This window comes from Ambystoma mexicanum, chromosome 7q, assembly GCF_040938575.1.
Source record: "Ambystoma mexicanum isolate Mex_15411 chromosome 7q, UKY_AmexF1_1, whole genome shotgun sequence".
Classification (NCBI taxonomy): domain Eukaryota; kingdom Metazoa; phylum Chordata; class Amphibia; order Caudata; family Ambystomatidae; genus Ambystoma; species Ambystoma mexicanum.
Window position 1 is genome coordinate 644,225,314 of NC_090941.1, and position 12,337 is coordinate 644,237,650.

General features: G+C 47.6%; 1 protein-coding gene across 2 annotated transcripts in view; it reads right to left on the reverse strand.

Moving 5' to 3' along the window:
• Positions 1-12,337, reverse strand: part of LOC138528519 (cilia- and flagella-associated protein 337-like) — an 875,503-nt gene that overhangs the window by 23,792 nt on the left and 839,374 nt on the right. For both annotated transcript variants that reach the window (XM_069640251.1, XM_069640252.1), the window contains one exon: positions 11,990-12,093. In XM_069640251.1, the coding sequence (XP_069496352.1) occupies positions 11,990-12,093 (104 nt within the window). The remainder of the gene's footprint in view (positions 1-11,989; positions 12,094-12,337) is intronic.

Consider the following 12,337-nt stretch of genomic DNA (forward strand, 5'->3'; position numbering starts at 1 on the left):
CCCACGTAGAAACAGAAATAAGATGAACTGAGTCCACCTGTTATCTCCTTACAGGTGCCAGGGATTCACTCCAAAGCAAAGAATAATATGCGTGTGGAATTACATGTTCAACAGAGTTCAAAAGCCTGCGTGCAGGATTACATGCGACAGAGTTCATGCGGCCGGGACAGCCGCTCTTGCAAGCGTGAGGAAATAGCCTGCGTGTAGGTTTACACGCGACAGAGTTCACGCAGCCGGGACAGCCGCTCTTGCAAGCGTGAGGAAAAAGCCTACATGCAGGTTTACACGCGACAGAGTTCACGCAGCTGGGACAGCCACTCTTGCAAGCGTGAGGATTCACACGCAACACAAGGACACGCAACTAGGACCACAACGTGTAAAGAGTAGAGTAGCTCATGTGCGATAAGCAAACAAAAGTGCACGCAGTCAGAGCAGCCGTCCATTTCCTCTGAATGACCATTTGATAAAGTCATCCGAATAGGTACAGTCTCCTGGGTTACCATACCTGAAATCAAGACTGACCCATCTACAGTATTAACTGTTTCAGGTTTGTTCTTGTTTGCAAGGGGTATAGAACATTTCTTAGCGTACGTAATATCAATGAAATTTTTTGTGGCTCCGGAATCAACCATAGCCCTGGAAACTAATTCTTGGTCAGCAAAACGTAACATCACCTCAACAACCATAGGTGCATATGCTGGAATGGTATGGGAGTCCGATGTAGCACTCGACACAGGGACTCCTGCTACTGTTGAGTTTTGGCATTTCCCGAACGCTTAACTGGTTTCTTGGGACATGCTGCCAGTAAATGCTCAGATGAACCGCAGTACATGCATAAATTGTTTTTTCTCCGGTTCTCTCTCTCTGCATTAGATAACCGGCCTCTCACGGCACCAATCTGCATTGGTTCAGGGTCACTTGAGGAAGCTGCCGGTGCCTCTGGACGAACCGGTGTTTGCAAAAAAGGTTTTCTCTCTCCTTTGCGAGCATTTCTTTGAGCATCGATTTGTAGAATCAAATCGAGAAATTCTGTGAACCCTGTAGGTTTACACGCGACAGAGTTCACGCAGCCGGGACAGCCGCTCTTGCAAGCGTGAGGAAAAAGCCTGCGTGCAGGTTTACACGCGACAGAATTCACGCAGCCGGGACAGCCGCTCCTGCAAGCGTGAGGATTCACACGCAACACAAGGACACGCAACTAGGACCACAGTGTGTAAAGAGTAGAGTAGCTCACGTGCGATAAGCAAACAAAAGTGCACACAGTCAGAGCAGCCGTACCTGAAGAGTTCCAGAATCTGCGTGTGTATTACCCGCAAACAAAGTACACGCAGCCCAGGACAGCCACGCTTGGAAACAGCGTCCGCGTGGGATTTCCACGCGACCAACTGCACGTAGTCAGGAAAGCAGCATGCGAAGAAATCTGGAACCCGCCTGTCAGAATACACGCGACTGAAGAGCACGCAGACATTGCGACCAACCTGTGACTTCCAGACAGCAGCTCCAGGAATTCCCGTGTGGAAGGAAACACGCCGAAGAAGCCAAGGAAGTAACTGAAGAAAATGCGAGGACGCAGATCAAGGGTTTCAGCTACCAAACGCCATAATGGTTCAATCAGAAGCAGCGAGCGACGTATTCACGCTGCTTATGAACGTACTGCCAAAACACACGTGACTAACCTAAATCACGTGAATTTAATGACGTGAATAATGCAGACGTCGTTTTCCCGGCAGTGCATCAAACAATCTCCAATTCCAATAGAACGGTCTAGCAGTTCTATGAGCATAACTCGTTCTGCGTGAAGATGTTGTTCCAGGTCCAGGGGTACTATGTCCAGCATGCACGACATTATCTTCCTCTCTGCATACTCCCTTATTATGTTCAGATAAGCCTAAAAACTGCATCTTGAGACTCATTTGGTGCATATACTGAGATCAATGTAGGCATGGTGCCCTCCCACCACCCATTCACCAGAATATATCGGTCCTGAGGGTCTTTTTGTGGTCATTACTCTGATGAAGTTTACGTCCTTGTTGACCAATATTGCCACCCCTCTCCCCACCCTCATGCCCGAAGAGGCAAAGAACCCCCTATTGTATGTAACTCCTAGGCGCAATTCTCTTCTCATCTATCCCCATCAGATGTTTTTCTTGGAGGAAGATTAACACTGGATATTGTTAGGACCCTCCGGACATTATTGGCTACATTACATCTGGACACCCGACCCCTTCCCCCTGATTTCAGCAGAAGTGAAAATGTGGCTGTGGGTTTGTGGGTTTGCGTATGTTCCCTATACAATTCCGCACCATTTCCCCAATCTGCAAAAAATGGTGCACAGTCACCTGTAAAGACCTCCGGACAAAACTGGCTACAGGACATATGGGCATCCCACCCCTGTTCCCGGATTTCAGCAAAAGTGAAAATGTAGGTGTAGGTTTGTGGCTTTGCGTATGTTCCCTATAAAATTCGACACCATTTCACCAATCTGCACCAAATTTTGAACAGTCACCTGTTAGGACCCTACGAACATTATTGACTACATTATATCTGGACACCCCACTCCTTCCCTGGATTTCAGCAACAGTGAAAATGTTGTAATGGCTCGAGCACACTAGATGTTTTTAAACACCAATAATGAGCTTCAGACCCTGTACTGTCCGTTTTTATACATATAGAGCCTCATCACGAGTTGGGCGGTATCCCGGCGATAATTGCGCAAGGATATCACCCACTGCTATTAGCATTACCGCAATTCAGTCTGGCGTATTTTGCGTCGGATCCTCGAGTTGTTGTCGCTCTGTTAATCCCCATTTGTTATGAATCCATAGGATTCTATGGGGTTTTTCTGCACTATTACCACCAGCGGTAATAGGGCCAAACATGGGTGGAAAGCTGGAGATTTACCTCCAGCTTCTAGCTGGAGGTAAATCTCCAGCTTTCTGTCCAAACTCTGGATTGGGCAGAGCAGTAAGGCAGCAGTAATAGTACTACCACTGCATTTTTACCACTGTGCCTAACCCCTGATGAGGCCCGTAATGTTGTGTGTTTGACTGATCTCTTTCTTGGGCTCCCCAAATCATTCTTTTCAGCTGTACGTTGTGTTACAAAATGTGTTTGGTCAAGTCTAAATGTGGAGGGACCCCTGCACTCAAGAAGTTGAACAATTAATCGAATGGCAGATGTAGAATATATCAAGGTGCTGCCCTCCACTAAGGTGCTCTGGCCGCATGTAAAGAAACAAAATAATATGAAAGACCGAACCTTGGATCTTGATGGGAGGAAGCGCCCTGAGGCCCATGGGTTAGTGGCGCTATAGTAAAATGAAGATAGATAGATAGAAGCACACCCAAACGCAAAAATTGCTTTGCACACATTAAAGAAATATCTCAAAAGTAATCTGTTTTTTACAATATATTTTGAAGCAAGTTCAAAGAAATTCCAAAAGAGTGCTGTAGAAAATTATAATTCATGATTAATACATCTGAAGTTAAGGAGCTCAACGCGTTTCAGTTAACCTTCATCAGGGGCTTAAATTACTCATAGTGTCAATAGGCGTGGCTAGGGGGGGCTAAAGGGGCTATAGCCCCAGGTCTTTTTTTATTTTTTATTGTAACATAGGGCCTCATTACGACCCAGGCGGTAAGTGATCGAAATTACCGCCATGGCGTAATGAGCGTTAACGCCATGGTCCGATGGCGATAAGAGCGCCATATTACGACCCATCGCGCACGAGCATTACGCCATGGCGGTAACGTAAACTACGCCATGCCGTAAACAGCCCTTACCGCCCTCGTTAACAGCGCGAGGTGACCTACCGCCACCCATCATTGCGCCGACCGTAGTCAGCGGTCACTGTAATTAGAGGTGACCGCAATTAGGCGGAACCGGAAATAGCGTAATCGCGGCGGAACGGAAAACAGCACAGCGGCCATCTTAAAAAACACAATCCATTGCCATCCTACCCAACCACACCACAACCAACCCTCAAACCCTGACATTCCCATAACCCACCCATTTCCTCAGCCAACCATGCCTAAAGTTGTCAAGAAGGCATGTGACAGGCAGCGGCAGGAGCGCTTCAGTCGTGAGGAACTGCAAATGCTTGCAGACACGCTCCAGGAGAAGGCTGATGTTGTCTTCTCCACTGAGATGACCCGGACAGCCATAGGCCGCAAAAAGGAGGTGTGGGAACTTGTGGCACAACGTGTCAGTGCTGTTGGAACCACCCCACGCACCTCCAAACAGTGCCGCAAGAGATGGGACGACCTGCGGATCAGGGTCCGGGGCATTATGTCTGCCAACCGTAACCTGGCCCTGGGAACTGGCGGGGGAGCAGACTTCCCACTGAAGATGCAGCCATGGGAGGAGACATGTGCCTCTCTGATTGGCATTGAGTGCATCAAAGGTGTCGGCGAGATGGAGAGAGGGGCCCCGACATCTGGAGACACAGGTAGGTGCCTCATATCCAGCCTTGCAAGACACCCTGATACACTTGCACGTGACAATCACAATGTGGCAGACGCAACACATCAGCAGATGAGCCACACCCTGCGCACATGCAGCATGTACACTGTACAGTAGGCAGACACACATCTGCATGCAAAACCGAACCTAAAGGGAGGCAACCTGTATGTCATGGGCTACTAACTCCACCATCTATTCATTACACTCTTCACAATGCCTGCTCAATGTCCGCTGAACCATCAATAACAGTCACCCTCCTCTGCTCCACCACAGGCTCGCAATCGGACACTGGCAGGGACGACAGCACCAGCACCCCAGCCAAGAAGGCCAGGAAAGTGGGAGAAGGGAACCATGCATCCACCTCTGCTGGACCCAGGCAGAAACCACGCCAGGCTGAAGAGGCCAGGGCAGCAAAGTCCCCAGAGGAAGGGGTCGTGACAGCGCCTGCAGCCCAACAACACCCACTGTTGCCCACTGAGGGCAATGTGTCAGCAGGGAGCAGTACTGTTGGGGAGACTGCAGCCATCGCTGCCTGCTCCAACAGTGATGTGGAGGATGACACTGGACTTGACCACAACACGCAACTGCACTCACCACACCTATCCCCAATCAGCCATCATGGAGATGACACCCATGGCCCATCGCCAGCTAATTCATGGCCAGCAACTCCAAGCCCAGTGGGAGTTGTGGAAGATGGGAGTAGTCCCATTGGTCCCCCATTGGCACCCTCCATTGGGCCAGAATTCCAGCTGTCGCTGGAGCAGATTGCCAACAGGCAGGAAGCGCTGGGCACACTCCTCACGCAGCATGTTGCAGAATGTGGAAGTGCCAGTGCAGCCATGGAGAGGAGTGCTGATGGCATCAGGGCTGCCATCCAAACTGCCAGCAGGGACATATGCACCGAACTTGCTGCAGTGCGGCAGATGATGAGCCAGCTCATCCAGACAATTCTGGACACATGCCGTACTGAGCAGCCCGGTACATCCTCAGCTGCAAGTTCAGCACAAGCCTCTCCCGTCCGCAGGTCATCCAGGACCCTGAGGAGCACAGGCAGGGGGGCCCCAGGTTCCGGGAGAGGGGGCAGTCAATAGTGTGCTAAACTATACACACTTCACCACGGGCACTGTCACATGTTTGCAGGGTGTTCAGAGTGGAGGGGGAGGGGGGAATTGGGTGTGTTGGAGTGTTCAGGGGGGAGGGGGAGGTGGGAATTGGGTGTGTTGGAGTGTTCAGGGGGAGGCGGAGGGGGGAATTGGGTGTGTTGGAGTGTTCAGGGGGGAGTGGGAGGGGGGAATTGGGTGTGTTGGAGTGTTCAGGGGGGAGGGGGAGGGGTTCTGTTATACCTATTCAGAAGAACAATACACTTTTTCTTTTCTCACAAACGAAAAGTGTGGACATTGCTCATTGCGTATGTGTGCTTTATTGTTTTACAGTCCACAGTGTTGACATACCAGACACACACAGTGCCCCAAGTGCCATCCATATGTCACACACTCGCTGTGTGTGCTAGAAGTATCGGTCAATGACATTCTGACGCATTATATGCCCCTCCTGTGCATCGCTGCCTCCCTGAGGTGCTGCCCCGTCCCCATCATCATCATCCCCATCATCAGGTGGTTGTGGTTCTGCGTCAGGGGGCAGAGGCACGTTTCGTCTGATGCACATATTGTGTAGCATGACACATGCCATGATGATCTTTGCAACCTTCTCATGGCGGTACAGGAGTGCCCCGCCAGACCTGCTGAGGCAGCGGAAACGTGCCTTCAGTAGGCCAAAAGTATGCTCTATCACCACACGGGTACGTGCATGGGCATGGTTGTAGTCCTCCTCATGCTGGTTTCGATGGGTTCCGCACTGGTGTGAGGAGCCACCTCTTCAGGGGATAGCCCGCATCACCTGTAAAATGTGAGAAAAGAATGTGTCAGGAACGAGATTGATATGTGAACATGACGCACAACCATGCCTCGATTCTGACTGTTACTGTGCACCAATTGGAGTTGTGGTTATGGATTTACACTGTGCAACCAGTATGTGTTCATGGCTCTCATGTACTGTTTTGCATGCAAAAACACAATGCAGGGGGGACGATTGCCTTGTGTGTGGCCATCCACTGTGTCCGTTCAGGCCGTCATTCATGTGACCTTGCACGTGTCCTGTGAGCTTGAAGCTCACATGATAGCAACATTGATGTCTGGCTCATTATGACCCCAGTGAGCATTACTGGTGTCAATGGGGACAGTTTGTGGGTCTTGTAGTGGTGCATTGATGTTCCTGTCTGTCATGTGCCTCCTTTGTGCGCAGTTGTGGGGGACAGGCCTTTCAGTAGTTGGTGCATGGTGACGTGCATGTTGGTGTTTTTCTTTAGGGTCAATGCGGTCACAATTTGCACAATGCACTTGCAAATGGTTGTGTCGTTTTTGGGATGCACTTTCATTCACATGTTGGGATGATTAGGTCAGGCATGATGTGTACACTACTCTGTTGACGTCAGTGCTGCCACAGGGAATGATATGGCTACTGCTAGTTGCACCCATGTGACGTATGCATCACCCCCCTGTATCTGCCAGATGAAATATGCATTGGTACGTCATTCAACACCCACTTTGCATTTCCATGCTCATGACATTAGACTCACCGAGTAGGTAGGATCTTGGCCCTGCATGTCGCTCCATGTAGCGTGGTATTGTTGAGTTCCGAAGGACCATAGAATCATGGGTTGATCCGGGGAATCTGGCACAACAATGTGTGATGATCCTGTTGGAGTCACAGACCATTTGCACGTTGATTGAGTGGAAATGTTTACGGTTGCGTTACGGTACCTCCATGGCATGTGGGACCACCAATTCAACATGGGTGCAGTCAATGGCACCAATGCAACCAGGTATGCCGGCTAGTGCATGGAAACCCACTTTGGTGTTGGCAATCTCCTGGGCAGACCGTGGTAATGAGATGTGGTCATCTGTGTGCTTGAGGAGGGCATCGAGCACTTGCATCAGTGTACGCAAGAATAATGGTTGTGATATGCCATGCAAGTGCCCCACTGTGTGCTGGTAGGTGCCTGTGGCCAGGACGTGGAGCACGGACACTACCTTCAGTAGGGGGGGTGGCAGTGGGTGTTTCAATCATGCTGACGATGTCGTTGTGTATCATGTCCACAATGGTGGTGATGGTGTCCCGGTCCAGTCGGTACAGGGTGTGGATCTGCTCAGCGGTGAGGTTGAATGGGCTGGGTCTGATGCGTGGGATTGGGGGCTGTCTGCGTGGTGGCACTGGCTGTGCTGGTGGGGCTTGCTGGGCCTGCCTTGCCCTCCTTCTCCTCCTGCGTCTCCTCTGTGCAGCCTGTTGTTGTTGTTGTTGTTGTTGTTGTAGTTGCTGTTGTAGCACTCGCATTGCTATCAGGTCCTCCAGCCCCAACATTGCTAGTCCTATTGGTATCATTGTGGAGTGTGACTGGGTGTGGGAAGGGGTGGGGTGTGCTCTTTTTGTACTTCCTGAGTCTGTATTGCCTTCACCTGTGCTGTTTCTGTGCACCTGTGGCAGCTGCATTCACTTTACATGGCCCTTTACGGTTGGTTCGCGATGGCGTAATTAGCACCATGGTGGTAAGGTACTTAACGGGCTGGTTGATGGCGTTAGGGGCATGTCCGCTTGGGTCGGCTTTCGCGTACCTTTCCGCCATGGCGCTAAGTACGGTGTGGATGTTCGCGTGCGCGCGCCCTTGGCGCAGTCAGCGGCAGCGTTAGCTACGATGCCGCTAATGACATCGTAGTTTACGGTCACGGGTCGTAATCGGCCCTAGCGGAAGACGATGGCGGTAATCGTTTACCGCCATCGTTTTTCGCTTTGCGCCAGGGTCGTAATGAGGGCCATATAGTTTATACAAACTTATATTACACATACACCATTCTCTTAAAGCCTCTTGGCTTCAACCTAAAACATATTCAAAACATCTTCAAAAAAAGAAAAAAAGAGAATCCTATTAATGACATCATCATCCTCAACTTCATCGTCATTGTCATCATGATCATGTTCATCGTCAGCAGGCCCCCAACATCTGATATAAAACTCACGTGCTGCTCCTTGTCTATGCTACACAGGAGCCATTATTGCATCCATAAAATCTACCACCGCACAGGTTAATTTAGTGTTTTTCCCGCCAACATCAAAAACCACCAAACCTTCATATTACCAGTTTGGGGGACAAATATGCTGAGATGAATTAGTCATTTGGAATTTAATTCTACGCATTCCATAATCAAGTGCTTTGATGATTTGACTGAGACAAGACACAATCTACATCGATTGTTAGAAGTTTCTTTGTCATGCTTTAGGAACAACATTTCCTTGGTCTTATAAGAATTTAGCCTTAGTCTCAGGAACTGGTCTTTATGATGCAGTGATGGAATTTTTGTTAAATACTGCGGCAACTGGTCTACTCCACATACAGTTGTTCCAAGATAAAGCGACAAAGCTAATTTATCACATTTTTCATTGTTTTGAATCTAGTTCCATCTCTTTAACTTTTTCTTTGCTGCCTGTGGATTATAAAGAACTGTTTCCATATTGACATCAGCAAAGTTCAGGATCGTGTCTATTTTGTCAGCCCAGGTCCTCAATAACCCAGAGTGGGGAGTTTTTTTAGAAGCCACTAAGATTCCATAAGGCGCAGCTGTATTTGAATGGCACATTTTCCTCAACACTGCTACTGATTTCCACAGCACGGTTCCATACAGGGAATCCAGACACAGCTCATGCCAGATAGCTGTCATGGAGATGTTAGCCGGTAGTTTTAGAATTTCTCGCCAAAAAAGACTTGCTAAATATTTCCAGAAGCCTTGAGTTATGTTCCAGCCTGCTCCTCTTCCAAAGGTGATAGTTGGAACAACCTTGTGTAAGTAGAACAACAGTATTGATGTCATTGTGAACTTTCCATAAACTGCGTGCAGCTTCACTCCCTGTAAAGCAAATTTTCTCATACGGAGTGACAGATCACACGACCAATCCCATTCTCGAATTGACTTGTTAAACAAGACTCCCAGGTATCGTATACAATGTGTAGATTCAAGCGACTCCCCATCAACTGTCCACTTAAATGACCTGTCTCTTTTGCCGGCTTTTGGATCGAAGGCCATTTAGATTTTTTGCGTTTATTTCAAGATCATTTTGGTGGAAATAAACTTGAAGATCGTTTAAAAGTCTTTGGAGCCAGATCTTAGTGGTATCCATCAGCACCAGGTCATCGGTATAAATCGCCCAGCTAATTTACTGGCCATTTATTTGAGGTGGAAAGGATTTTGCGTCTTCCAAGGCGTTCGGTATGTCTGCGATTAACAGTTTGAAAAGTAGGGCCGCCAACGGAAAACCCTGTTTTATGCCTTTTTTTGTTGGGATTTCCTCCGTTAAGTCTCCATTTTTATTAAGGCAAACTCTGATGGAGGTTTTTGAATGTAGGGCCATCACTGGATATAGAAGGTCGGCAGGGCATGACCAATTCTGTAACTTTCGCTATAGCAGGGCTCTGTTTATGCTGTCGAAAGCTTGCTTTAGATCTATAAAAGCAAGAAATAGCTTTTTTGCCCCTTTCAGTGCTTCCAGCTTTAAGATGTTTAGTAAGATTAAGTTTACTTCAGTGCAGACTCCCCTAGTGAATCCAGTTTGCCGATGATCGAAAATTCCTGCAGCTGTTGCCCATGATGACAGTTTTCTTTGGAGAAAGGCTGCAAACAACTTCCCGATAGTATCAAGAAGAGCAATCGGGTGATAGTTCGAAGGATCGTCCCGATTGCCCTTCTTGAAAATGGGCACTACCACTGTCGAGCACCACGACACAGGAAGTTCTTTCACTAAGGCAATCCTTTGAAAGAGTGCCTCTATAAATGGTGCCCTGTGGTTTTTATTCGCCTTTAGCATGATGTTTGTTAAGCCATCTGGCCCAGCAGCACCTGAATTTTTTAATATTTCAATTGCCACCAGGATGTCTGCACGTGTCTCACACACGTCCCATCTTGTGGGACCTTTTTGGATCTTGAAACACCAATGAAAAATGTGACATCCACTGTGAAGCACTTACTCCATTTGCCATCACCGCATACTGATTCAGCGATCCCTCGTTGAATATTGCCCATATGTGTCTGGTATTGTGTTTCGCGATGAGACTCAAGATTGTTTCTGCTCTTTCCTGGTTGCGAATCACCCGAAAGGATTTGAGCCAGTTCCGATATTTTTGGTCTTTTCCTTATTTCCTCAACAGCATTACACTGCGCCAATTTTTTCAGGCATGTTATATCGTGATGTAGAGCCTTTTTTGCTGCATAAAGCTTCACACTAAAAGGGTATTTATTGACCTGCAAAGTTATTTTACCACTGCATTTCCCAGTTTTATATTGTGTGAGCAGCGGAGCATAATTTACTTGGGTAGAAAGCGGTGCCGCTTCAGAAAAAATATATGAAGTAAGACAAACAATTTGATGTTCATTCATCCGCAAACGGTTCCTCCCCTGGTTTATTACCAAATCACTGTCGTATGTTTTTGGAGATTAACCAGCACACATATGCCAAGTGACTTTAAGAGCGTTGTGGTCGATGTTGTTCATTTTTAGCGTTTCCAATTGACTTACTTTTACTAAAATGTTTTTTGATGACCAGATGTAGTCTAAGGTCTTATTGGTCACATTCCGATGCCACGTATAAGCTGGAGGAATGTAACCCCTGGTTTGACCGTTTAGCATGGAGCAGTGTATTCCAGGAAATCAGGGAATATAGCTCCTCCTGTTGTTGGCTACCTAGCTAATGTCTGGAACGACGCTGGAAGGAGACACCAGGCGGTTTGTTTTGCAATGCAGAGCGTCGATCCGAGGTATTCCTGTCTGGATACTTAGATTTTATGTGGTTTTGCAGAACACTGTGCCTTTGTTCATTTGATGACTTGGTGTCAACGTGTTGTTTGTTATGGAATTCATTATCCACATTTGCTAAGGAAAGCTCGAACCCGAAAAAGAGCAGATCACCTTTTGCCTCTTGTAAAGTTTTTATAATAAAGTGGGATTTCATGTGTAATATAACCCAGGTCTTTTGGTTGCAGCCCCTGATAGAAGCTCAGGGACTACAACCAAAAGGCTATAGCTAGCCCCGAATCCCGCCAGTCCCGACATCAGCTTAGCCCCTGATATTTTCCAGACCTAGCAACACCCCTCCCTTGATAATCAGCGTTCTTCCAAGCGACGGGCAGAGCCTCCAGCAGCAGCTGCAGTAGATTCGATTTTATAAAATGTTATTAAGCAACTGTATTCTTCATTCACACTAACCTCAAGGTATCCATTTTCGAACCCAATTTAAGCCAAGCAAGTTCGTTTTAAGGGATATGCTCCGGAAGTGGTTTGGTTTCCTTTCTATGGTTTGATTTTTAATGCCAATAGTCGAAAAAACATGCACAATTCTTTACAGCTAATCAGTGTCCTTAAAATGGGGCTATACATTTCTGATATAAGTGGAAATAGAGCTTCAGAATGAGATCTTTTCGAACATATACCTTTTGCCCAAACCTCGCGAGTATGCGCGTGCTCTGATTTCTTCCTTGATATCGGCATCTGTGATGGTGATCTGTGAGACCTTCGGTTTATAGATCATTTCATCCTGGAAAGAAGACATCATGGTCAGTGAAAGGGCTTCGCCATGCTAATGTGTTTCCATCAATCAAATGTTTTTTTATATACAGCCTGTTAGCACTATTATGAACTAATGTCACATGTATGCACAACGCGTCACATGGTTTACTTCATGTATAATCGGTAAAACTGCGAGTATGCAACAATAAGTCACAATACTTTCTGTGGCAGGAATATGCTCTAGGTGTCGGGCGTCCATGCTGAGAGTTCTG